We start from the raw sequence: 27,154 nt of genomic DNA, 5'->3' as shown, positions 1-27,154 counted from the left end.
GGCAGGATTGTGAGGATGAATGCTGCAGGACTTCGGGACAGCAAGATGGCTGTCTGCATTGAGCCGTGGGCACTGGGGTTGCCTCCTTTCTGTGGCTGCATGTTCAGCCCTGCACTTGGCCCATCATTCGGGAGTCTAGGGCCTGGCCTGGATTTGAAACTTGTTGTTTTAAAGAACAGGGAGGAGAAAAACAAATAAAACTGGTTTTTAGCATAGTGAGTCTGGAAAGTCCTGGTTTTTTGCAGTGCATTTTTCCAGTGCTGACTGAGACAGAGGGCTTGGTGAGCAGGTACAGACGTGGAAATCAGGCTGCTCTCTCCGCAGGTTGGCATTGCTGCCGGTTTACTGCAAGTGCTTGCACAGCCCCCCAGCTTGCATGTGTATTGGTTTCTTTAAAACGAGCAGGGAAGTAGAGTTACTTCTGTCAGGGTGGCTTTGCAAGGCTGAAAGTGTTGCACCGTTTTGAGAGTGAAGGCAGTACCTTGCCTCTCCGTCTTGCTTGCTGGGTGTACTCAGAGTTACTGTTTCTCGCCAGCATGCCCTGCAGAAGGCAGTTGTGCGGTGGGGAGTGAGCAGGGGCCTGTGCCAGTTGCGCAGCAGCAGCACAGCTGCTTTGTCACCTGCAGGACTTTTACTTCTGTTGATGTGAGAGCTGGAAGGGATCCAGTAGGACTTTCAGGTGCTGGGCTGCGCTGCAGGTCTGCCTGTTAGAAGGGCTGGGTCCATCTGCCCAGAAGCAATGGGCAGAGGAAATGTAAGATAAATCTATAAGGCTTTTCCCTCAGCTATCCCACACAAAGACACGATGTTTGCGGTTTATTAGCTGGACAATGCTTAAAGTGCATTCTGTTGAATTGTATCCTGAAAAACAAACCATCCAGGTTTGGAGCTGCTGGAGCTGCCAGAGCTTTGTGACTGGGCTGGCAGGAGCTATGCAAGTGCAAAGCACTAGTTTCAGAGGCAGTATGGATTCTCCTAAGGCAAACCTGTCCGTTGGTGTAACGTCAATGCAGCCACATCAGATGAATCACAGCCCAAGTTTTTATCCTGAGAACTGCTAGCTCAGCTTTTTTTCCCCATCGGCTCATAATTTTACAAGATGAAATCCTGCCATGTTAATATGTAGTATAGATTCAGTCAGTTGTTAAGGACCATTTGGAGTCGGTGATTTGGACAGTCGGTGTTGAGTGGGCTGCTGGTATGTTTGCTGTGTTGCTGTTCAGTGTCAGCCCTCCCGTTGCATTTTGTAAGAGCTTCCATTAATTTCAGTAGAAATCTGCATTTGGGGTGAAGGGTGACCTAATCTTTAAAAAGGATCTTAATCCACTTAGCCTCTCTTGCAAAGCTCAGCATTTTTTCCTTGTCAGGAGCAGACTGCATTCCTAACCTTGATGTGTCACTTTCCAGTTGGCTTAATATTTGGGTGAGGATAAAAAGGAAATGTTTTTCAAAGATTAAAAGAATCCATGCTGCTAAGGTATGTGGATGTGTGATATGCAAGTTTAAAAAAAAAAAAAAAAAAAAAAGATGTGAGCATAGTTGTAAGTGTTTGGGTGGTGGAAAAAAGATAAAATAACCCAGATAACTATATAAAATAACAGCAGATGACTATAAAGAACAAGCACAGGAAGAGGTAAATCCATTTGAAAAAGTGTAAATGGGGAATTATGAGGGAAGAGGAAATGGGACTGAAATGTTTAATGTAAATTTAAGTGCAAGGCAAAAATAGGACTCCTGTTAGTTTGACCTGTAAAGTCTCTTCTCAGAGTCCTGGGGGGGCAGCCAGGAAAAATACGGTCTCTGATGCAAATACAAGACCTCATGCCTATGCCTCATTATGACTAGAGATCTTCTAGGATACTGCATTAAACCTAGCTTGGGTCAGAAAGGGTAGAAAACTGTTGCCAGTAGCCTGTGTTCAGTTTTGGGGGGTTTCTGCTAAGCCTCCAGTCACAATGCCACAATTAACACTAATTGGTACCTTCCTTGATGTTTTGGCCAGGGAGAATGAACTGTCTGTCTGTCCCCTGCCTCCCTGGAGGCAGTCACTCCAGGTCAGAGCAAGAGGCCCATGGGGATGTCGCATGGCTCACAGGACTTTCATGCCAACAGGAAATATCGAATCAAACCCAATTCACACTGCATGAGGACTACCTGCTTTGTATGTGGTGTTTCTCCCTGGGTGGCCAAATTTCGACAAGGAGTGAACACAGGCAGACGTGCCCATGTGCACACGATGAACCTTGAAGCCATTTGCTCACTTCCCTTTAATCAAAACCTTCTGCTTTTGCATTTTCTTTTCTGTTTGGTGACCGAAGCGAAGCTTCATGTGCCTTCACGTGGGAGTTAAGTGGGTCAGCGGGCTGCTTTGTTTGTGGCAGCTCTCACGTGGAAAAAGCCCGATGCAAAACGCTGAGGCTTGGCAGGAAAGTGCCAATTAAAGATAGCAGTGCAGGAGCATATTGTCTGAGCTGAAAGTGCTCGAATCTGGGGCTGTGACAACTGTCATGTGCAAAGGAAAGAACGAGGAATTATTAAATTTAATGTTGATGTGAGGTAGCTAGTGCTTTCCCTGTTTCAAGTGTTGGCTCTCGCGCAGTGTGGAGGAGTTCGTTCCCTGTTTCACAGGTAAGGTAAGTGAGGGGTAGAGAAGGTGAGTCACACAGGGAGCCCGTGCCAGAGCAGGATCAACAGCACTCAGCAGCTGGGTACTTGGGCTTCACCTCATGTTGGCCCACGTTAGTTATCTTTGTGCCAGGAGCAATCCAGCCTTCTCCTTAGCACTGCACAAGTCTGTTCAGGTGACGTGTGCGGGAGATGTCAGGGCCAGGAGATGGCAGAGGGAGAGATGCAGTGCTACATCGAGTCAAGTGAAGTTGTTCTCCCCCTTAGTCATGCAAGTACTTGGGACAGCACATAAAGGAAATGTGGCTTTCTAAGTCTGCATGGCAGTGTGCTTAGCTCCAGGGAAGCAACCCAGGGACAGCCAGGCTTTGACACTGCTACCTCTGCTGTCATGGGCAACTACATCATCATACTGTCATTCATAAATGAATACATTTCTCCTTGGAGCACTAGGCCCTCAGATTCCTGAGCAGACATTTTGCAAAAGGGCCCTGAAGGAAAGGGGAGGAGCAGGTCACTTGGGTATAGTCAGTGTTTCTACTGAAATAGAGCCTCTCTCCCTCCCAATCCATCCCTCTGCTCCCCACTAGTTCTGTTTTATTGGTATGTTTTTGTTTGAAAGAGCAGTGTTGGTAAATGAAAGCTAGAATATCTGTACATTATTTTAAAAAAGCTTTCTGGCTTTACTTTGCCTTTACTTACAGCTTTCTGTGCCCTCACTGCAGATGACCGTAAGCTGATCTCCTGTTTCATCTTGCAAATGGACTGTGCTTTATTTTGCACGTGTATAGGCACATACCTCCTACTCATGACAAACCAGACCTTTCTCAACAAGCAGGGAACAGTGTACTTTGCAGGTGGAGTGATTAAAGAGATATGTGCTGCTTCACTGGGAACAGTATCCTCTCAGGAGACAGATGTTCCTACCTTTCTGCTGCACTAGTCCTGCCTGTGCTGGCGATCCACGTGCAAGATAGGTAAGTAAATGCAGGTCTTTCAGAAATGGGAGCATGGTAAGAAGTACCTTTATTTAGGTACGGTATTTATAAGGGTAACGCAAAATGCCTGCTGTTACACCACTGGTAGTGAAGTCCTTGTCATGCAGCTCCTCCAGTAATTACTGCTGTTCCCTTCATTTAGAGCGTCCTTTCTGCACCCAAGGACTGGTTAGAAATAGCACAGTCGTTACCTAACAATGATTTTGGAAAGCTGAGGTGTCTGCAGATTTGATTCCATCCAGAAACTTGGATCTGGTTGCCCTTGGGGTATCCGGATGTGCCTTCGTGGTGGGTTTCCATTGAGAACTGTCACAGGCAGCGGAGGCACCAGTCTGTTGTAGATGGTGCTAAGAACTAATGCAGATTGACATCCCTGTGAAAGTTGATGGACTGCACAGTATAACCCAGAGCCTCCTCTGAGCAGAATTAAAGAATACTGAGATGCTGTGAGACTCTAAAAGAAAGCTAAAAAAAAAAAAAATTCCATGAAAGGACAGTGTTCTATTAGAGAAAGCAGGCTGAAGTGTGCAATATAGTGTGTGATATAGTGCAATACTATAGGCAGTAGCGACTAATTTTAAGAAACCTAAAGGGCAAGAATCGGAACAGTGCCTTCACCACCTACTTTTAAACAGTTTGAAGAAAACCTGCAGGTTACAATGTATTTTAGGCTTCTGTTCCTAATGAAAATGAGGCTTACATGATCAGTCTGTCTGTCTGTCTACGTCTCTTCAGTTGTCAGGCTAGCCACCCCTCCTTTTTTCCTTCTCAACATTTAGGGAGGAGGAAAGAATCTCAAGTTTCATGAGAACTGGAGGAGAGACATAATCATTGCCAGCCTCAGGGGAAGGCAGGAGGGAGCTCAGGCACGGTGTGATTCCTTTGGCAGCAGCCTGCCGGTCAGTCTGCACATGTACACAGCCCTGGACTAACCGCACCTCGTGCTGCTGCCTGTGTCTCCTTAGAGGGGAGTGTCACAGGACACACAAAGGAAGGTAGGGCTGCTGAGAGAGCAAGGCAGATTAGAGGGACAAAGAACACAGATCTGGAGGAAACCAGGCATCATTAGTGCTGCTGCTGCTGGAGCAATTTGATGATCTTAAAAATATAGACATAAACTGTTCTAAAAGTCTCTGCAGGGAGCCAAGGAAATGGTCATGTAATAACAGAAAAAATCAAAACATTAGAGCTGATTAAATGACAGAGAAATTAATTTCTGTGCAGAGACTCTACCTGTTCTACAATAAAAATGTGAAGAAAGTGCACAGACCGTGGCCACAGTCTATCTGTTAATTTCACAGTGAGGAAGCTTCTAAGTTTTGTGCATTGTCACCTGAAGTCTTGCAACAAAAGAGGAAATAAAAATTACATTTTCTGTGCAAGTTTTTTCAAGGAGGGGGGAAAAAAACCCAGTATTTAAAAACCAAGCCACCTGCATCTGTCAGCATTTCTTTATGAAGCTTTAGACTGCCTAACAGTGACCTTAAAATCACCAGAAGTAAGAATCTATGAAAAAAAGGGCAAACACCCAATTATATCAGAAGGTAGTATTGAGAGATTTCCAAGGTAAATGCCTCTTTATTGTAACACTGAAGAGAATGAATTCACAGCAAATGTGTGATACACAATTACTGATTTCTTACTAAAGCTAAGTGAAATATTGCTCATCATAACTCGGCTAACTTAGAACTATTTGTTCACTTTTATCTCATTTTCTTGCTCAAAATGGAATGTGATGGTATTTTAGGTAGCAGAGAGGGAACTGTCTAGACTCTCCGAGAAAACTTTGCCTATAGTTCTAACAGATTCAGCTGAAGTGGAATGATTGGTGCTTTATTAACGCACTGATGATCCTACCCTGTCATCAGCTGCTGTTAGGAGACTGCAAAATGAGAGAAGGGCAAATGACTGGAGTCCTGGTTGCAGAACTGCCCAACTAGGGGAGGGAGAGCATTCAGCACAGGGGCTGTCCCTCCTCTGAGCGCATATGGATAGTAATGTGGGGACAGGAAAACCACAGTAGGTAAAGCAGAGCTGTTGTGTCTCTACTGTGGGTAGTACTTAGCCAGTTAGGGCTCTCAGGAGATTAGCTACTGCCTGGGGGGCAAGAACCACACTAATTTCTAAAGCTGGTTTGTAATTACCTGCTTTCAGTTTACACAGAGCTGGCATCCTGTTAAGCACTAATATCCCCAGCTTTCTCTCGACATCTGTGCAGCCTGTTCCACTTTTTATGTTCTACCTATGCCGATTCCTTCATGCAAAGCAGCAGTTACGAATTGCTCTGGAACCTGATGGTGGAAAAGAACAAATTAGCAAATTCAGTGTTATTTGGAGGGGGCTTGCCAAAAGCCATTCCTGTGCCAAAACCGTAAGCCATGAAGAAGGGCATTATTATTTCAGGAAGTTATGACCGAAAAGGAACTATTTCTTCTACATGAACTGTTTTGATGGCTGAGACTATGGACTTGTTGGAAATCACAATGTTACACCACCTTATGGGGGTCAGCTGCTTTTTGCAGCTCAGAGGATGAGAACAGCTGGCAGTGCTTGAGGTGAAACGAAGGTTCCCTACAACCAACATGAGAGAAGCAGACCTAAGCCTAGGGAAGAAGATGGTCAAACATGTCTTTGTAAAGATCCTATGCACAGGGAGTTTGTTTCCTGTTTTCACCTCAGTCATATTGGAGGAGCGCTGCAACTCATTCTGTTTAGGAGAAAGAATTAGTTGCTTTTAAATGCAGCTTTTTAACTACTAAGACTGCACAAAACTCGGTTTCCCTCAATAGGGAATCATTAGAAGGAGGGGCTGTGCACTGACAGGCTGCTTCAGGCTTCTTTCCACACGGCGGCACTTAGCCCCCACGCTCTCCTTGCCCAACATCAGGAATTCCTCTCAAAACATCGAAGCTTCTCACAAGTTGGGCCCACCAGCCAGGAGCAGTGTACTCCCTGAAGCCTTCTGCTGGGGCAGATCAGTCGGGACGCGGTTTTGACCCTCCCCTTGCCCCGCTATGCCTAGAAAAACGTTTGTCTGCCTTCTCACAGCAAACCGCCCGGCGGCCCCGTCAGCCCCAAGGGCACCTCCCGCGCGGGCGGCGTCGCCATGGCGACAGAGCCCGCCCGTAACGGCCGCGGCGGGGCGGTGCCGCCCTTGCGCACGCGCACCGCGCACACTGACCTCACCGCCTCAGCGCCGGGGGGCTTCCCCCCCACCTACCATAGAGAACCGCGGGAGGCACGTTTTCTCTAGCCTTCGCCTTACACTCTATGGTACGTGCTGGGCGGGGGGGGGGGCGGGGGAGTGTGTATGCCCATCCTTGCGCGCATGCGTGCTGCTGGCCCGGGAGCCTTCTAGAGGCGCGGGGCGGTGACGCGCCGGCGTGGAGGCGGTGCGGGTGGCGCATGCGCGCTGGCTCCCATTCTTCCCGTGGCAGCGGGGCGGGCGCAGCCATGCAGCGCAGCGGGCGCCGCCGCCGGCACTGACCGCCGTCCGGCCCCCGCCCCGCCGCCGCCTCCTTGTCCCGCGCCGCGCCCGACAGGTAGCGCCTGCGCCGGTACCCGCGCCAGGCGGGGAGGGCCGGGCCGCCGCACCGGGGCGGGGGGGGGGGAGAGAAGCGCGGCCGGGGGCTTTGTGTGGTGCCGCCGCTGGGTGACGGCGGGGAGCGCGGCCGTGAGGGGAGGGGAGCGGGGCGGGGCGGGGTGGGGTGGGGTGGGCGCCGCCGGGGCCGGCCCGTCCGCGGCACCGGGCGGGAGCGCAGCACCGGGTCGCCCGGCGGTGTGGTTTGTCGGCGGGGAGGGGGGGGACGGTCCGGCGGCGTAACGGCCGCAGCAGGAGCCGGGGGCTGCCGGGGCCTAACGGCTGGCGCGGAGGCGCCCCTCGGCCTCCCTGCCCCTGGGGGCCGCTGGGCGAGGGCAGCCCGCCGGGGCTGAGGGGGGTCAGCGAGCCGCGGGGGCGGCCGGCCCCGGCTCCCCCTCGGGGGCGGCGGCGGCGGCGCGGGCTCCTCTGCGGGCACGGCTTGGGGCCGTGCCGCCCGGTGGGAGCGGGGCCGCCGAGCAGCGGCCGTGCGGCGGCAGCGGGGGGCCAGCCGGCCCTGCGGCGGGGGAGGCGGCGGTGCTCGGGCGGTCGCAGGGCAGAGGCCCCTTGGAGGGTCCCCGCTAGTACAGACGCTTGGTCAGCGACGGGAGGAAAAGTGCGGCCGCGTCGCGTTCGCTCAGCGGTGCAGGATTGTGATAACGTCTTGAGGCTGCTGTATTTTTAAAACCATCTTGTGGTTTGGGTGGGTTCAGCTCTTGCATTTGGCCCTTTTGTGCACGTGCTGTGCTTTACTTCGTTTATTTCTAGCAAAATTTTTAACGCAAGTTGGGTGAGGGCTGGAAGCTTGTGCCTGTACAAAGGGGTGGATCGTCATTAGACAAATGCTGCAAAAATGCTTCAGAGAGATGCGGGATCTAAGTAAATAAAATGCAGTTATTTGTCAGTATGTTTATACAGGCCTGTGTGGACTACGCTTAAGGTATTTTAAAGGTATGTATCCTCAGGTATCTGTGAGGAACGTAAAAGCTGCTTCTTTCCCCACCCCCCTGCACAGCTTCTTGAGAAAGAGGTGGGAAACTGAGGCAGGCTGACAAGCTCAAGGTTGTATGGGAAGCCTGTGGTGGAGTAGAGCAGAGACTTCTCAGGTGTGAGGGTTGTTCTGATCAGGAGATCTCTATGTCCCTTGCAGACTTAGTTCATAAGTTAGTGTTTAGTTAAGGAGGCGAGGGTTAAGCAAAGAAGCGTGTGCCGAGCCGGTGTTGGTAGGGAAGAGATATGCTCTCCGCCCCAGTGCTTGTGCCAGCATCTCAGGCCATATGTTGGAGTCCATTTTGATGCTGAGTACTGCAGACCATTTCTCTGCATCTTTTTGAGCAGTTGCATCTCCGTTGCATGCTCCTCTTGATGCCAATACTTCACAAACTGAAGTATTGCTGCTTGATACCTGATGACACCTGAAGTCCACCATTTAGATCGGTAGTTCTCAAATTAGATCTTGCAAAGGCATTAGAAGTGCAAGTGTTTGCTTCTGTGTGGGATTCTGAACTGGCTTTAAAAGAGGTTTGCAACTGGAGAAGGGGGCTGCAGCTGGATATGTTTGAGAGCTTCCAATAGTGGTGAGCTTTCACTAGAGCAAAGGACTACACCAAGTGCAGGATGGAACTGCAGTACTGTCATATTCAGGGTCTTCCTTATCATGGCAGCGTAGCTTGCTGTGTGGAACAAGCCTTTGTGCTGCAGTCCTGGGCTTGACAAAGTCCAGCTTTTGCTTGTTTTCTCTGTTGAACCCTGTCAGTGGGACTGAAGCCTGGAAGTTACAAGAGGGACAGAGTAATGACTACCATAGGTGATCCTCTCTGTATTTTACAGTCACGCGTGTTTTGTTTTTTAAAAAATTGTTGCCAGCATCAATGGATTTTTTTTTTTTTTCACACTGATGCCTGCAACATTTTTGTGAAGTCCTTGGAAATGATCAGACAGCTTCAAAAGTTTGTTTCAAGAAGAAAAATACCGTGAAGTTAAACACTTTGGCGTTGCTTCACTTGGCTGATAATATACAGTGCTAAAAGTGAGGCAGCAGCATGCTTGGGGGATGGAAAAGTTTCTCTAGTTTGTGTGACGTTCCCTAGAGGGACAATTGCAGAGAGCGCCTACGATCGAATGAGCTAGTTGTCCAGTCATCTTCGAAGTTCTGTAGGAGTCTTAAATCTGAGCTACAACTTAAGTGTTATGAAAACCAGATATTTAAACAGCAAAACTCAAACTGAAATGATTTATCTGTTTCTCCTATATGTTAGTCAATCCTTCCCTATCCATCAGGCAATTTGGTCAGGGCTGTTGCTTGTTAGAGGATGAGAGCTGATAACAAGTCTGGCCACTTCTGTAGTGATTTACAACATGAGGAGCTAGATCTTGCCTTCAACAAGAAGTGTGAAAGAGGCTGGACATAAAATGTTCAAATGGATAAAGTAATGACCTCCCCTGCATGTACCTCCCCATTTCAACATACATGCAGATTTTTGTGAGAGTAATGTGGCTTTGAAGCTTGTGGACTGCCATTACAGGGACCATTCTGGCCTCAGATGACTTTGGATCAGGCTTGTGTGTCACCCTGAGTCTCTCATTATCTTGGGCCTTGCCTAGACTAGGGCTGGAAATCTTGTTGGTGTGCCTCTGGATCGGGCTTGCTGCTGTTAACGCCTCCTCGGCTGGCAGTTGTAATTGAAGCTTCCTCCTGGATGCTGACAGTGCCAGTGCACCTTCGAACAGTGCTTGCCAGTGCATTAAAGAAAATGCTGGCAAGTATATAAAGGTCTCTCAGCTGAGTGAATAAAATAGACTGGTTTTGTCTATTAATTTCTAAGTTTGCATTGCATGTTTCTTCAGACCTCCCTCAGTGTTTTGGATATTTGTCTATTGGACCAACATGTTATCAGTCATCAAAGCTGTCTGAAAGCCTGATGTGAGTTAGTTAAGAGCTTTGTGCAGCAGAAGACTGAAGAGCTAAACACATGCAAGTTCCTTGGCATTCTGTGCTGCACTAGTGTTTGGCTCTGTCATAAACATGAGAGATCACTTTCTCCTCTCTTTGGCAGCACTAGCACTCTTGCACAAAAAAACGCCAAACCCAAATGAACTGGATGGAGTTGTAACTGTTCAAGTTTTAGGAGGGCAACAAATGGGTTTTGTGGTCTGAGAGGGTCCGGGTGCTCTCTGAGAGGTTTGATCTCAATTCATGGTTAGTGTTTGAGTTCATCTGGTTTCCTGTTCTGTCACTTAATCAAATCTCTGCATGTTTGGCTGTGCAAGGAGGGAGATGTCCATTCTGCTTCTAGAAACAATATGCCAAGTAGGAGCAGCAAAATTAATTGTTAGAAAAGCGTCATCATCATTAGTTTATTGGAAGTGAGTGGGCAGATTTAAAAATCTCTAATTTGTTTCCCCTGCCAGCAAAATAATAGGATAAACAGCCTAACCAGGCCAGTCCCTGGTGCAGCGTTTCTGTGTTTCAGGTTTAAGCTGGGGCCCTCTCTACACTTTGCTTGTAGATGCTTTAGATTCCAAGATATTTCAGAAAGCCAAATTGAACCAACAATGATTTGCTGAGGCAAAGATCTGATCAAAATGGAGTCAGATTCTGACCTGTGTTTCAAAGTGATGCTGACCAGAAGGGAGGAATTGCAGGTATGTCTCTCCGCCTGTTACATTGCAGGTGGTTTCCTTAGCCCAGCAGCCTTCTAACTGCCACTAGAGTTCAGCCCAATTCATGGTATTGTCAAACAAAACCCCTTTCTGCTCCTCATTGTCCTGTGCTCCCTCCACCCACCGTTTTATAAATCTTAAGTGTAGTGGTGGCTTTCTGCGATCCCTTGCTGCCTGTGGTGGGGGATTTCTTTGGCCATCCGCTTATGTGTGGTTGCAAATGCCAGGCTGAATAGAATCTGCTTATGCCTGAGCGTAGAGGCTAACCCTCCGTCTCCTCCCTGCAGCTGAACTGGTCCTAGGTGCTGGTTTCTGCTGGCCCCTGTCAGCAGTTGAAATCCAGCTGCTACTGAGAGTTCTCCTGTCCTTGGCCAACAGTTTCCATGAGGGCTGGCAGTCCTGGAGAACAAGGGTAGGCAAAGGGCCCTATTTTGTCATGCAGACAAGTTTGTGTTTAGAGTCAAGGAGGAAGAGATGGACATTAGCTGGGAAGCTTGAAGAGACACCAAGAAAATAAACTTTTTCCAAAACTGTTGACTCTCAAACTGCTGCTATTTGCATCCCACAGCCAGTCTGTTATAGGCTCCTACCCGAGTTCCTGTCTTGTTCAGTTTTGGGTGTCTGACTGGTTTTCATACTGGCAGCATCTTGGCCTGACTTCTTGTCACAAGTATGCGTGTAAATCATTGTCTTAGAATTGGAGGTGCTTTTGTCTGTGACTATAGTATTTGTTATCAGGTGCTGGAGTGTGTCCAGAGAAGGGCAACCAAGTTGGTGAGGGGCCTGGAGCACAAGTCTTATAAGGAGCGGCTGAGGGAGCTGGGGTTGTTTAGTCTGGAGAAAAGGAGGCTGAGAGGAGACCTTATCATTCTCTACAACTACCTGAAAGGAGGTTGTAGTGAAGTGGGTACTGGTCTCTTCTGTCAGGTAGCTGGAGATAGGACGAGAGGAAATGGCCTCAAGTTGCGGTAGGGGAGGTTTAGGTTGGATGTTAGGAAAAATTTCTTTACTGAAAGGGTTGTCAGGTATTGGAACAGCCTGCCCGCGGAAGTGGTTGAGTCACCATCCCTGGAGGTATTAAAAAAGTGCGTAGTCAAGGCACTTCAGGATGGGGTTTAGTGGGCATGGTTGATGGTTGGACTCGACTATCTTAAAGGTCTTTTCCAACCTAAAAGATTCTATGATTCTATCTGCTTACCTGCATGAGGTTCTTTTGTGAGTGAACTTATTTGAGGTGTAGACTGCATGGAGTGTGTGTTTTTTTGGTTTTTTTTTCCCCCTTCTTTACTCCCACATCACTCGCATTTTGTTAAGATTGTCTAAAATACATGTGTATGTTTTGAGAAAATGATGTGGGGTGCAGAGGGAAGAAATCTTACTGAAAGGTGCTTAGTTGGACACTCAGTGTCCCTTGAGGGCTTGTACCCAAGGTATGATCTTGTGCATTAGTTTTTCCATTCCAACCTGTCATTTTTCTACTAGCACTTGTCTCTCAAGTACTTCCTTCTAGGGTAGTTCTGGCTTGGACTTGTACACAAAAACCTACCTACTTCTTCCATGTCACTAGCCAGTTATACATCAGTAGGGATAACAAGGTCCTGGAAGATTTTTTGAGTATGGAATTTATATCAAACCCACTGATCTCTTTAAATTATGCTGATCTTGTACCAGCATGTGGTGGTATGGGTTTTTTCTTTCCCCAAGGTGTTATCTCGCCCTCAGTTCCCACTACCACCGGAGACTTGCTTTGCAGTGGCTCTGGGAAAGGCACTGAATTTCTACCCCATTCCTGCCTGTACAATAGGAGGTTCTTGGTATTCTCCTATCTTTTTCTTCAACTGATGTACATTTAGAGATGCTTTCCATCTTCAAGATGGGATAAATTAGTGATCTTAGCCTAAGGGACTTCATCTATTGCAATACAAACAGATGACAAGATTCAGATGTGTGCTGTGAAGCCACTTGTCCTGCTAGCAATCTGGCAAGTGATGGGCCACCCTGCTCTAATTCTCAGTAGTCTTCTACTTCCAAACCTTGCTAAGCATTTTACCCACATGAAGCTACAGGTGCAAGTCTGTACTTTTCCTTTTCTTCCCATGTTTTTCCAGATGATCCAATATTGCTGCTGGACTGGGGAGAGGGTTAGGATGTGACTCTGGAAAGTTTTGTCCTGCACTCCTAGTTGCAGTAGGAAGGGGGCTGGACATCACCTACATTCTTCTGGGATGCATCACCACAGCCCCTCGGGGGTCCTTGTGCACCCTTGGCTCTGACACCTTGCAGAGCTGGAAGCTATAGGGAGTCAGTGCTGTATGGTTTGTTGGCCAGGGTCCCACAGGTGTCAGACCTGGAGTCTGTAGACTCTAAAGGTAAGGTTAGATCTCTAGAATGAGGGAGAGAAAGGATATTTTTGTACACACAAACCCACAACTTGGGTACTGTTCACAGAGTAAAGTGTCATGAGGATAGCTTGTTGTTGTTGTTTCCCCCCGCCCCTCCCTGTGGTCCAGCAGGCCCCTAATAAATTGCTTGTAGTGTGATACCTTGGAACCATGAACTGAGATGCCTACAAGAGCGAGTCACACAGAGCAGCTCCTAACATTACACGATTTTAATCTGCATGTCGGTGCTCAAACTGTTAAAAAGAAAGGAGACCTTGAAAGCTCATTCTAGACTTGTCCTTGGTCTCAGGCAAAGTTAAAACCAAACTAATTTCAGAGAGGGGTTGTATTAGGAAAACAAAGTATGTTAAAGCTCATCTAATTTTCTACCCTACTGTTGAAGGGTTACTCCCACTCTGCAAAGTGGTTCCATTATTGTAGGGTACTGGGGTCTCATTGAGGCATTGAGGTGACCTGCAAGTCATCTTGATTTGCTGCAGCTTCATTACTGTGGAGATTTTTTGAAGATTGATGCCTTGCTGAAATCGGTGGCTCTGTATGAGGTGTTCGGTTACCGAGGCAGCAATGCAAGCCTTTAGCAGAGGCGTAAGAATTCCTGTTAACTGAAGCTTCTCTCTCATCTTACCCAGGGTAGGGTAATGTAACTTTCACAGCTAGCATCTGTCCTAGAAGGATTGGTGGGGGGCTAGAAGGCCTTAGTTAGCTTAAGGCAGCTGAAAGATTTCCACGGCTTCATTCTAGAAATCTGCTTCAATTTTCCTCATGGCAGTGAAGTTGTGCCCTGGTATAGATTGGTTACTGTCTGTACTTTAAACTTGAACCCCTTAATAGCCTCCAAGGAAGTTTGAAGAACCAGCTAATATTTAGCAGAGTCCTAGCAAGCCTTCAGCCAGACATGGTTCTTTTGAGGGTGAACTGCCTGCAACAGTAGGGAGTTTTACAAATGCTTCCTTACTGTGGCTGGTGCTGTGGGAGGAGGAAGAAACCCTCTGTTGCAGACCTAATCACAATTGCAGCAAGGAAGCTGCATCCACATAGGCAGTGCTTTGCTTATCAGCAAGGCTGTACTGGTGAGTACTAGAGGTGTGCTGGCTACTCTGTCTGAAGACAGTTAAACTTACTGTATAGGGCATGTGGAAGGAGTCTTTGCATCAAATGCAGTCAAGAGACAGTGCACTGAGGTAAGCACAGGGCTGTCCTGTCAGCTAATTAGAAAAGCATGAGTTGTCAGGCTGGAAATCTAAGATACCATCTTTGGATTAGGGGGAGGCTCGACTGCAAGGTAACAATAATCACTGATTTAAAACAATCACAGTGATTGTGCAATATTCCTGGGCACTGAAGAAACATTATTGCCTACTTATGGAGCCAGGTGAACAGAAGGGAGAGCATATCTGTCAGTGGCTGGGTGGCTGTCTCTTGTGAACTGCCTTTGGCTCCAGAAAAAGGTTGTTTTCTTCTTCAAGTAGGACACTTGATGTTTTACTTGCCACCTCATTCTCTCAGAGGGTTTGAACAACTAAGAATACTTTGAGCTTAGAGACTGTCAGTACAGCTGCTTTGTCCACTGCTACTTGCACATGGAGGGTAGAGTAGATTTGAGTGCTTAGTGAAGTGTCGTACTTTGTAAAGGCCTGATACCAAATCTCCTCTGGGCAGGGGGTAGCTGCACTGTTTGGAGCAAAAATAGAGGAGAATGAGTGGACAGAGGGGTTGAGAGTTTCCACCCTTTGTGCAGAGCTGCAGTTTGACACTGCCTTGCTGATGAGGTGTCCATTTGGTCTTTGCAGTATGTGATTTCTAGGTGCTGTTCTAATTGCTCTGAACTTCTTGCCCGAGGGGCCTTGGCTGGCAAACCCAATAGTTAAGTATTTACGCTGCCCACCTTCCAGTAGCGGTGAACTACTGCAGGTCTGATGCCTGGTAGCTTTTATACTTGAAAAATTGCTGGAGTTGGCTAGGGTGGAGATCTCCTGAAGGAGGATTTCTTTGTTGTGGAAGGTCAAGGTTCAAGGAAATGTCTGTCTAATGTACCTTGAACTAATTTTAAACTGAAGTTGGTATGCAGTTAGGTCCTGAGACCTGTGAAAAAGGAGGGTTGCTGGTACAACTGTGTTGCTGTGTTATTTCTACAACTGCTAGGCTACAACTAACCACGTATCGGGGCGGGGGGGGGGGAGACACCAAAGAAGTGTTGCCACGTTTACAAGTTGTTGGCAAGTTTACTGCCTGGAAGCAGGTACAGAGATACCTTCAGGAAGGTGACTAGAAAGGTTATTGAGTGGCCCTGGCTTTTGTGTCCAGTGATTGTGGGTGGCAGCAATATTTTGTCTCTCTGCAAACTTGTGTGTTGAGTTAGCTGTGTTAGAGCAGTTAACTGGGGAGGTTGTGGACTGCACTGGTTTGTTGGTAAATGAAGATGACTGTGAAACATGACAAAGATGATAACCTGATGACTAGAGCAGAACAGAGTGGAGCATAATTTTTAAAGTCAAATAGCGATGTTGGAAGAGGTCCCAAGTATAGACAAGCCCCCAGAAGAGTAGTATTGCATTCTTTACACACTTCAGGTTTCCTTCCTCATTGCAAGAGGAAGAAGATTTAAAATTTCTTGTAAAGTTAACCTAAGATAAAGTCTTAGCTGAGAATTGCAAATAATGCAGTTTCACTTAGTCTGGGGTCAGTGGGGTTCTCCTAAGCACTGAAAAAAGTTCATTGGTTTATGTACTCAGTTTAATGTTGCCACAGCATCTTAGGTAACAAGTATTTCCTTTATATATTACTGTTTGGATTGACTTATTCTATGTACTGAGCCAGTTGCTTTGCTGTGAATTGTACCAGCTTTTATGGTGTTATGGTGGTAGTATCTAGGCTGAGTAACTTTGGGCTATTCAGTCTTTGTCAGCTTTCTCCTTTAAATTCATCATTTTGAGCTCCAAGCTGACATTAAACTTAATCTTCTCTAGTGGCTTTCTGCTGGATAGCTCTTGATGGAAAATTTAGGTGTTACTGGCAGAGGCTTTGACTAAGCACATAGTTTTGATGGCTTATTAATGAAAGAGGGAACTCTGTTTTTGCAGTGACAGAGCTGCGGTGGTGGGGAGCATAGTTTTTTTTCTCTTGGATTATCTTGTCTACATGTTGACATTCAGATGTAGCCTAGCCTGTCTCCTTGCATGCAAACCACAAGCCTAGTAGGAAGATTGGAGAAAACCCTTGCTTTGGAGCCTATATTTGCAACCCTTCTCAAAACTTGGAGGAGCTCCAAAGACAGGACCTGTGCCACCGATTTGTTAGTTTTGACTTCTGCAGGACTGTGCTTCTGTGGGAAGAGGCTGTACTGAAAATCCTAGTCCTTGTAACATTGGCTACTTGAAAACTATGGCATTTAAATTCTGCAGGAACAGAAGTGGACCACTGGGACTGAGACTGTGGCTTTGTGTTTTCCAAAGCTTGTTGCATGGGGAGCATCTGCCCAGTTGATTTCAAACTTGATGGGGTATAGCAGCCATATGCTTCATTGCCTGGGAGGGTAATTTTTTGTCAGCTTGGGTCTTGGTTTTCTCAGGTGGTATTTTTTCCACTTCCTTCTGTGAGGAAGAGGGGAGTCAATAGACTTCCTAACATGTGTGAAAAAGCTCCTTTTTTTTTTTTTTGTAGTTAAAAAAAGTGCAACTTAAACACCTGTTGGCTGGTAGACGCAAGCCAGCCTGAGCCTTTCCTCTTGGCTTACTATTACTGTTTTCCCCAGGATTCAAAGGTATTTCTGGCTCTTCTCCCCTGTATGTGTTTGATGGTGGTGCCATAATGTATAGCGGATCTTCTTTAGACTACAATCCTCAAGATTATGACACAAATCTGTTCTTCTATAGTGCACCATAATTTTTATCCTATGCCTTTTTTCACATGTTTAAAACATGAGGAACTCAAAAGTAATTTGTTTATATTAGTTTGCTTAAAAGATTGTTTCTGTGCTTGTAGGCAAAGGCTTACAAACTCTTAAATGAAAACCACATAGAAGAAAGACTTGAAACTTTGAATGTTCCTTTCTCATGGCAGTATGGCCAGCTAATGGTTTCTTGGATGTGTTGGGACTTGTCTATGTGTGAAGTTAATAAAAAAATGGCTATTCTGTGGTAACTAACAGTCATTTACACCTTCCTGTAATCTGAATTTTCAAGTTTAAACAAGTTTCACATTTCCATTTTAAAACCAATTAGGGGACTTTCTTCACCATGTTATATCCAGCTTAACAGAAGAGTCCCCTTCTGAACAAGTGTGCAGCTTCTGGAGTCCAGAAGCAAACCACACAGCTAACTTGAAAGGTTTCAGCTAGAACATGGTAGCTGCTAAATATCACTTACTTGTCCTTTCTCTAGTAGCTCTCTGCTAGTGAGGTGTCCAGTGAAATGCTGCCCCTACTGTGTGAAAACCCTTCTGTTAGATGCTTAGATTCCTGTATGTAATACTGTCTCGCATAACTGGAGTACCTGCAGCAAGGAGCAAGACCAACCCATGCTAGAGGGCAGGGCAGGAGGTAATATTCAAAGGTACAGGCAGGGAGACTCAGAGGAAAACTGCTGCGCTTTTATGATTGCTTGAAGCGGCCCTGGTTTTTTTGCCTGTGCTGCTATGGGTAGTTGGAGCCATGTCGTGAACCATTTTGGCTGAGGATGGGAAAGCTCAGAGCACTGCTTTCAGAGTTTGTGCTAAACTGAAACAAGTGAGAAACTGTAGCTGCAGCAATAAGAAAAGGCATGGCTTTCCTCTAGTTTGGAACCAATGTGTCTCTTTTAGAAAGAAAAAAGGCATTGGTCTAAGAGTATTGATGGGAGTGGTATTGACAATTTTAGAATTTGAAGTCAAATCACTCTTGAAGTGACTTGAAGCAAAATGGTGAGAGTTTGGTATGTTTAGACAGTTCAGACTGGGGTAGTGGTCACAAGCAGTAAGCCATCATGGCACTAACTTAAAACCCTAGGTGCTGTGTGTGCAGTTGCAGCTAATGCTTCCTTACTGCTCTGGCGGGTGAGCTTTTGCTGGTGAGGAGGGAGTTAAGTCTACAGGCCCAAACAATCCCTTCTGGCTGATGGTAGGATTTGCCAGGCAGTTGGCTGAGGTGAGTCCCTGGATGTACAGAACCAGTTTTGATCGATGTCAGCCAGTGGAGATTTGAACTGGCTGCCTGGAACAGAGGGACCTGCTCTCTGGTGACTCCTCCTGCCTGATGAATAAGCAGTGCAGCCAGTGCAGGTGGCTGGGACATGTCTGGCAGCCCTTGTAGGGTTAGGGAAGCTCAAGACCACAAGCCTCTGTGCTGCATCTGGATGCTGTGGGTGGTGTTGGCGAGATGTGGCAGTTTGCATGTCTGGCCAAGGAGGATGGAGGTGAGATAATGAACTGAAATAGTCTGCTGTGTGAGGTGTGCCTTCGTTTCCAGGCTAGGGTTCTTGTGTGCATCTCATCTGCTGTCAGATCCACTTTGTTTTATTAAGACTTTTGTGAAGGCCTTATTTGCTCAAACAGAAGGTATTTAGATTTGCTGCCCCAGTGCTTCCAATTAGTGAACTAGTGCCTCCAGCTTCCTTCCAGTTGTTTATTGAACCAGGTGTCTGCTCCACAGCCTCTTCCCTTGCTCTGAGCTTGACCTGCTCTCCTCATGCTGGCGGAAAAAGTAGGGCAGATTTCTAGCTTTGGGTATTATTAGACAGGAAGCAAAAAGACACTCTGGATTTTTATCATCCCCTCCTAAAAGAGCTAACCTGTGATGAGAGAGTGCTTCAGGAAGCAGTATGGTGATGCCGGGAGCCCTGGTCTGTGCAAGGGTGGAGGACAGGCCTGGGGTCTGTTACCTGGCTGCCTGGAGGGATTTGTTTGGCTGCAGATGGAAGGGCAAAAAAAAAAAAAAAAAAGCTGCAGCTGGGTCCCTAATGAAGTCCTTGGACAGGAGAGTTTCTAGGGTTGAGGAACATAACCAAACCCCAGACATGTAGCCATTTTTTTACTCTTAAGCCAAAAGCTTACTTCGGAGATGCTGCTGTGCTTCTCAGTGGCAGGAAAGCTTGGCCTGGCCTTTCTTGTGTATGGCCTTGGTTCTCAGGACACCACAGGCACTGTTGGTTGAACTGCATTTAGGCTGTGCGAGTGCTGTTTCCTGGACATGTGTAGTTGGGATGTAACAGAATTCAGCCTGGAAACAGCTTGAGGACCTAGTTTTTGAAAACTGCTTGTTTTACATTCCTGAAGCCCAGTGTTACTGCTGTATCTGGCTGGCCAGCTGATGGCATTGATTGCTGAAGGCTAACAGTCAAAACAGGATCCAGACCTCTTCCTGCTTTCACTTCTTAAAGCAGATGCGTTTTCCTGGTGACCTGCTTAAGGATTTTGTCTCCACCTTTGTGGGTGGATGGTGATGGTGCTAGTTGCAATGATATTGATTACTAATCAGCTGTTACTTAAGCCCCAGATTTGCCGTCTGTCCCTAAAACTTCCAGGGAACTGATGGGTAACTGCTGTTGTAAAGAATAACCAAAGGTTTTTGTCCTGACCTACCTTGTCTGATTTCTTAAAATAGAACAATGCTGCTCTTATCCAGCTTATCACAGCTTCGCAGCTGTATATGAATAACCTATTTTGTGACATGCTTTCGATCTTTTTTTTTGTTCCAGTCTTAATTTAACCTATAATACTGTTCTTTTTCATTTCTTTCAGAATGGACTGCTGAATTGGGAATTATTGCAGACTCAACAGTACAGCACTGCTCGTTGCTTCATCTATTACCAGTTATTTAAATTGGACTTTTAATATCCTGCCAGCTGCTGTTCACACACACATGGTGCATTGTTGTCATTCTCAGAATTGCATCTTTGAAACCCAGACCCTCAGTAACCTTCATCAAACAAAGAGGCAACCTCCTGCATACGTTTATAGAGGGATTTTTCGGACCTACTGCCCTCTAGCTTTCTTGCTGGTGCTGTATTTCTAAGACACTATGGAGCCCAGTATGGAGTACTGCTTAGCGCAAGTGCTGCAGAAGGATGTTGGAAAGAGACTTCAGGTTGGCCAGGAATTGATAGATTACTTCTCAGATAAACAGAAGTCAGCTGATCTTGAACATGATCAGACTATGCTGGATAAAATGGTTGATGGACTGGCCACTTCGTGGGTAAATTCCAGCAATTATAAGGTAAGACTTGTCAGATGGAATGTGATTACAGTCAGAAGTTTCAATGTCAAGTGCTACTTGATCTAAGTGAAAGCTGTATAATAGACTTTCTAATACACTGTTCTGTAAGCTGATAATTATCCTGAATCAACCATTCTTGTCCCATTTCTTGGTAGTTGATAACTGATACGATACTGAGGACTCAAGGCAGTAAGAATTCAGTAAATGGAGTTTTAATAAATGGATTTACATTTGGCATTCATACTTTGTGATATCCTAGTTTCTTTGTGTACCTGCGTGCTGGTGGCATGCTTTGATCATCCCAGTAGTTAGCAATGTTGATGGTTTCCTGCCATATGAAAAAAATTTATAAAACTGCAAAAAGCATATGTAAACAGCAGTAGTTTTCACTGTCATTAAATCTTGCTAGGCTTTTTTTTTTTGCTTATTTCGTGGGCAACTGAACTAAATTGATCTATTGCACTTAGCTCAGGAAATGGTATTGTGCATGTGTATGTATGTTCTGTTGAATTTGACAGTGTTGCAATGAGTTCGTAGGACATGGAACTCCACTGCCTTGTTATCCCTGTCATGTTGCTTCATCTCCCTACAGGTCTTAGTGAGGAAGTCCTACCACTCCCATGTAATGTGGGAGTGGGGAAGGGTTCTCAGCTGTAGCTTGGAAAACTCCTGTCCTGCTCCCTTCAGAGGCACTCTGACAAGTTTAATAGGGTTCTTGGGCTGTTGTGTGGGATGTAGTAGAAGACTCTGTTCCTTTCTGACAAGTCCAGAAAAATCTGAGAGTTAGAAGTTCCTACAGAGCTGAGCCTGAAGATACTTAACAGAGTTGTACTGGAGTTCTTTGTTGTAGAATTGAAGGAGAGACTAGCCATATAGGTTGCAAGTGCTCTGGAGCTCAACATCCTCAGATTAATTTAAACTATTTTTAACAGAAATTTTGACTGAAGTGGTTGTGAGATTGCAGTGACTTGGTCAATGTGTTCTGCACAGCTGCATTTTTTCCTCTTCATTTTTGTCAACAAGCAGCTGTGGTAGAAGCTGTTTGGCATGTAGGAACAAAAAAAACCAAACCAAAACAAATCAACAAACCACCAAATCCAGTACAGTCTCAATAGAGGATCCATTCTGGCAGGGCACATGAGGAAATCTTAATTTGCTGTCATGAACGAGCAGTGTACATACAATTTTCTGAGTGCAATGCGTATTCTTATTCCCCCTTCTCTTGTTAACTGGCTTTCTCTTACAGACTTTCACGTTTCTTGGTGGAAAGGTAACCCAAGCACAGTAAACTTGAAATTGTTACAAAATGTGCTGTTTGCATGGATTTTATGAAGTGATGTGGATCACAGAGCTATACAGTACTTTGCAATTCCAGCATCACACTTAGTTTGCAGAATTTCTTTTAGGATAACTTGTTCTCTCTCTCCTCTATTGCCCTTTCCAGTCTTTTGTCTGTTGAACTACACACTTAGTGTTCACTGTGGTATTCATTCTCCAGTAACAAACTGGTGACACTTCTATACTGCAGTGACTCTGTTCCAGAACTCATGCTGCTGAGCTGGCTGTTCATTAATGTGCGTGTTCTATAGATAGCATTTGCTGTGTTTAATAAGTTCTAGTAAGCATAACAGAGACACGTCTCGGATGTCTGGAGGGTGTTTTCTCAGTGAATGAGTATAATAGAAGATGTGAAACCTCTGAGTGGGGCAAGCTGACTACCTGAAGGTTAGCGATGTAGTGAGGTCTGCTTCAGTATCCCACCAAGGCTTAGTGCATCATCATATGCCAATCTCTTCCTTTTGTTTTAGTGCCTGCATCTGTGTTACTGTCACCTTTCTTCTTGACTGCTTGCGGCATGGGGGTTCAGAAGCTCAGCTCTGTCTGGTGTGAGTGAGAACGGGGTAGCTGGTGTCATCTGATCCAGTTCATGGATTAGTGTAACAACCTTGAGAGTGAAAGGCCAAGCATCACTGGCCTAGAATAGCCATCTGGAGAGCTAAATTGCAGTTGTTTGGTCATGGTTGAAAAAGCCATTATATTTGCAGTCTGTTTCTCTGCTCACCTCCCTTCATTTGAAAAAATATCGGCTTAAAACAAAGATTGAGATAATTTGCATGATCTGAAATTTCCTAACACTTCAGTGATAACGTGTATGCTCTCAGAATTAGACTAGGTTTGGATAACAGACCCATTATCTTGGGACAGCATCCAGTTGATTCATGGCTCCTGCATGTCTAGGACTCTTCTAACTAAACACTTGTGCTTGTATGTTATCACTGAGGAAACATCAGCGAGCCAAAGAGAAGTGACATCTCTGAGGCAATCCAGTTCAGTTTGGATTAAAAGGAGCCTCAACTGATGATGAAATTACTATGCCTTTAGAGGGTGGGCTCAAGCTGTCTCTCCCTCATTGGCATACAAGTCTGAGCTACGTAAGTCATGACCATCATTGACATTTTTAGGCTTTGGTGGGTTTTTTGTACATCATTTCTATTTTAACCTGACACTATTTTGTGAAGTCTTTGACCTCAGCACCTGCACTGGAGACAATGCAATCTTCTCTTTCAAGTGATGCAGCAAAAAAGCAACGATGGAGGGGAAGGAGATGCTTCTTTCCTTGGTGCTGTCAAAGTTGTAAAAGTATCATATGTGAAACCGAGTGAGACCTAACACACTTCTGATAGCACTCAGCACTCTGAAACTCTTCTAACAAATGATATTGTGACCTGGTTGCCGATTCCTACTTCATTAACAGGCAGCTGCCTTAGGTGCGGAAGGCACTTGGATAGTTCAGGATGCTTTTCAAGTCAAGGAAACATGATGATTGTTATATGAAGCAAGGCACCGAGGTCCAGTGCAAGGCCATTTGCGTGTCTGTGCTTGCCAGGAGTGCGCCTGAACTGCACCCAACAGGCATTGCCTGGCCTGTGTTTTCCCAGAAGTACTTATAGATAGGTGAAGGACAGAAGAATGGTGCAGAGTGAAAAGATGAATTGTCTTTGAGAGCTCTTGGTCTTCTCTGGAGCTCAGTTACTTAGAGCAGATGGCCTATGTTTGTGTGGGCACTAGGAGTTGTGGGGTATACTGGTGAGGTTGGGCTGGGAAAGGTATTCGGGGATGCTGAAGACCAAAGAGGAGCCCTGCCTCTGTTCTGTTTATTCACATGCTTTGTTTGCTTTATCTGTGCTGTTTTAAGGGTGGTGGTTCTGCTTGAGTCCATTTCTTCCCCTGCTAAACAAAAAAGAGTTATTTTGCAGAGCTTTGAGTCCCTGAACAATAACTAAGGCCTGTGCTGAGCTGTCTGTCTTGAGACATGAAGCAGAACGGTGCAGCAGTGTCAGAGGCCTCAGCATGTCCTCTCAGCTTCACAATCCTATAGCAAGGGGAGACAGCTGAAATCATCAGTAATTCCTTGGTGAACAATGTCACTTTGAGCTGCTTGTGGCAGTATTTAGTAATGCTGTTGTTAAGTATGCAGGATCTCCTGACTCATCTGTGGCTGATGTGCCTTTCTCAGTACCCAGGCTACGATGTGCCACTGATGTTTCATTTTGAGGTGTAGCATAAAGGAATGTGCCCAGGATCTTAAAGTAGTTTTCTGCCAGCTTGATATTCCTAAAGGTGAACTGAGGGTGATGGGCAGTGACCTTCTCTTGCCTGCTTCACAACAGGTGAGTATTGTACTGTCACCCCATCTAGTAATGGGGCTGAGGTCTCTTGCACCTTTCTCTTCCCTGTGATGTATGGCCTGTGCTGTTGGAGTTCAGGTTTACACAGGAAGTAGCCCTTGGTACTGCTGGTTTGTTATTTGACTAGCAACACCCGAGAGTGAACTCAGCTTAGAGATTTGGTGGTGACAGAGCCATCAGGCAGGTCAAGGTCCATCAAATTGATGAGAGGTTCTATTCAATGTTTTCTCATGTTGCAGAGTGGTAGGGAAGGCCAGTTTGAAGTGAAACTGGGTGGGGGTTTGCAGTAAGGAACTGGATGAAACTTTTTGTTTTTTCCCCGCACTTTAGCAAGCAGTGATTTTTTGGTGCTGCACTACTCTCACTGCACAGGCTATGCTTGCCAAGGAGAGTATCCTACCCTTGCATGGGATGATCCCTTTGCCCCAGTGCAGCTTGATCTGTGTGAGGCTCTGTGCCCAACAGCTTGCAGGAGTACGCTTTGCCTATGAAAGGGGAGTTAGGAACTGACATGGTTAACAGCCACGGGGTGGCTGAGGACAATTCCACTTGCAAAGGCCTCCTGGCTGAATGCTGTGCTGGTAGACCCAGTCTGTCAGGGTGAGAGCTGTGCAGGGCTGTGTCCTGAGCTTCGTTTGTGTTCAGGTGCACAGGATTTCAGATTTGATTTGTTTTAGCTCCTAGTTGATTTTGTTACTTACAGAGACATCTTTAAAATAAAATGTATGGTGAGATGTTATGGAGAAACTTTACATGGTGAAATATTGCAGGGAAATTTTATTTCCCCTGACAAAACTCCTGATAGCGTTGGAGAAAGCAGCCTTCCCTTCTGATCTGTTTCTGAATATCAAGCATTACAAGAGCATACTTCACTGAGCTGAAGAGAAATAAAACTTACATACAGGAATTATCTGGCTTTCTTAAACTGTGTATTGAACAATTTTTTTTGGCTTTGCTAATTGAGGGGTAGAACAGATGGTGCAGGCTTAGTTTAAAGTGGCATCCATTAGAGTTACTTAAGCTGATGAATGGTTGTTCACTATAAGCATACATTTGTTCTCTATACCGTGTTTATTTTGGTTGAAATTCTGTGGAAGAGATCCTGATTTAAGAAATAATTATCATGCGTGGTTATGGGTTGATATGATAATTTGGTAAGTGTGTTTTGTTGAGTATTTAATGTACAGGGGGGAAAAAAGACTTCACCATCTGGGGAAGAAAAAGAGAGACTTGTAAAGGGTTTCCAAGCAGCTGCTGTTAGCTGGTGACTTTTGGGATGCTGGCAGTATATGAGGATCAGTAATACATACGTTCATTTAGCAGTTTCATCCCTGAAAAACTCTTCACCATGAAGCTATAATTGCTAATAAAAATGAATTAAATTAGTTTTGATGCCCAAAAGATATGAGAGATGGACTATGGAGGAAGAGTGATCTTGAGATCTGGACTTATGAGTAGATCCTATTCCTTGCCTATTCCTACGCCCATTCTGCAAAAGGTATTTTGGCAAAAACAGCTTCTGATGACTCCTCTCGTGGGAAGAAAAGCTATCTTAGGAAGGGCTAAAGACTCACTGGGCTTGAACTGCATTTGCGGAGTGTGCCCAGTCCTTGATTTTTAGGCTGCTGTGCTGGCATGCTCCCAATAGGTGGGTTTTCCTGCCTGAAACTTACAAAAGAGCAGTGTTTTGGCTCTGGGATACCCAGTTTCCTGTAGGCATTGATGTTAATTCCCAGTCCAGCTGATCAGTTTTTTTTTTCCTCTGGCCATAGTAGCTGGGCCTGCCTTTCCAACACTTACTGCTCTGTGTGGTAGTTTGATCGGATTATGGTGCAGCTCTTGCCTATTTGTTATCAGCAGTATGGGGAGTGCCATACAGGGTGCAGTGCAGAATAGGAGATTTGTATCAGCTGGGCTAGATAAAATTTAATACTAGTTTCAGTCCTTTGTATTCAGGACAGGAAAAGAAAACAAAAAAACCTGCTGTAGCAAGTCAGCATTTAGAGTTTTCCAGTGGCTTTTTCTTAACACTTAAAAGGTAATAATGACTAGTTGTAGCAGGAAGGATTTTCCTTTTCCAGCTGGGGTGGGAAGAACTGTAGTGGAGTAGTAATACTTTCTGGTGGTTTTATATACAATGGATACAGTGGATGTGCTACTGTTTATGTAAAACAAACAAAAAGTTTGTCAGCCTGAGTGTACCAGACAACGGTATCTTTCAGTTGTTTACCAAGGTTATTATGAAATCAAATATAAATAGCGAGAACCTACAGGATGCCAAGGGAGTGTGAAGACCAGAGGCCCAATGTTGAAATAAATAAGGCAGAAGTTTGGTTCCATAGTGGCACACATAAGGTCTGTCTAACTTGGTATTCTGTCTCTTGGGGGCTGGTAGCAGGTGGTGAGAGATGAGTAGAAAAATGGGATACAAAGTAAATGTCTCCCTTTCATATCCTTCTGGCTTGTAGAGATTTGAGCCCCTGATTTTGCTTTCTGACCAAATTTATATTATGTTCCCATAGGATTTTAGCACTGGGACTGGCTCAGGGCAAGAGTATTGTTTATGGCTTCTTTTTTAAGAGCCATTTTCTCTTGGGTGCTTGGTAGTGTGGCTAGTGAGGCCAAACAGGCTCTCTTCTGGGACTGAAAATCTGGTCAACAAGTGACTGAACTATTGTGGTTACTAAATTGAGAGGATAAAGCAATTCCTTTAATGCTGGTATAGTGTTTCAGTTGCAGCACTTCAGTGCTTCTCACTAGGGTTTATTCAGAGGTCTAACACAGTTCTCTAGCTCTTGGGAAACCTTGGGTGTATTGCTTGACTGCAGGCTGAGGGTCATAGCTGATGCATCGGTGGAAAAGGAAGATTATTGGGGATTTATTTCTGTGGGGATAAGGGCATACTAATGCTATTGTACAGCGCCTTGTTGGGCCCTTCTGTGGCATGTGTTGTACAGTGCTAGTTGCCTGTCTGTAAGGAAGGAATTCAAGCTGGAACAGGTGCAGGGAAGGGC

General features: G+C 45.7%; 1 protein-coding gene across 27 annotated transcripts in view; it reads left to right on the top strand.

The window, feature by feature from the left end:
• The first annotated feature begins 2,799 nt into the window (after window positions 1-2,799).
• Window positions 2,800-27,154, top strand: part of CLASP1 (cytoplasmic linker associated protein 1) — a 192,591-nt gene continuing 168,236 nt past the window's right edge. For 18 of the 27 annotated variants that reach the window (XM_052793253.1, XM_052793242.1, XM_052793251.1 and 15 more), the window contains exons 1-2: window positions 7,038-7,165; window positions 19,977-20,451. In XM_052793253.1, the coding sequence (XP_052649213.1) occupies window positions 20,257-20,451 (195 nt within the window). In that variant the 5' untranslated portion in view covers window positions 7,038-7,165; window positions 19,977-20,256. Of the gene's footprint in view, window positions 3,603-7,037; window positions 7,166-19,976; window positions 20,452-27,154 lie in introns of those variants that run through there. The other 9 variants (XM_052793259.1, XM_052793256.1, XM_052793255.1 and 6 more) reach the window with 3 other exon arrangements.

This window comes from Harpia harpyja, chromosome 7, assembly GCF_026419915.1.
Source record: "Harpia harpyja isolate bHarHar1 chromosome 7, bHarHar1 primary haplotype, whole genome shotgun sequence".
In the NCBI taxonomy this organism is placed as follows: domain Eukaryota; kingdom Metazoa; phylum Chordata; class Aves; order Accipitriformes; family Accipitridae; genus Harpia; species Harpia harpyja.
The sequence above is the reverse complement of the archived record's forward strand: the minus strand, read 5'-3'. Positions and strand labels throughout refer to the sequence as shown.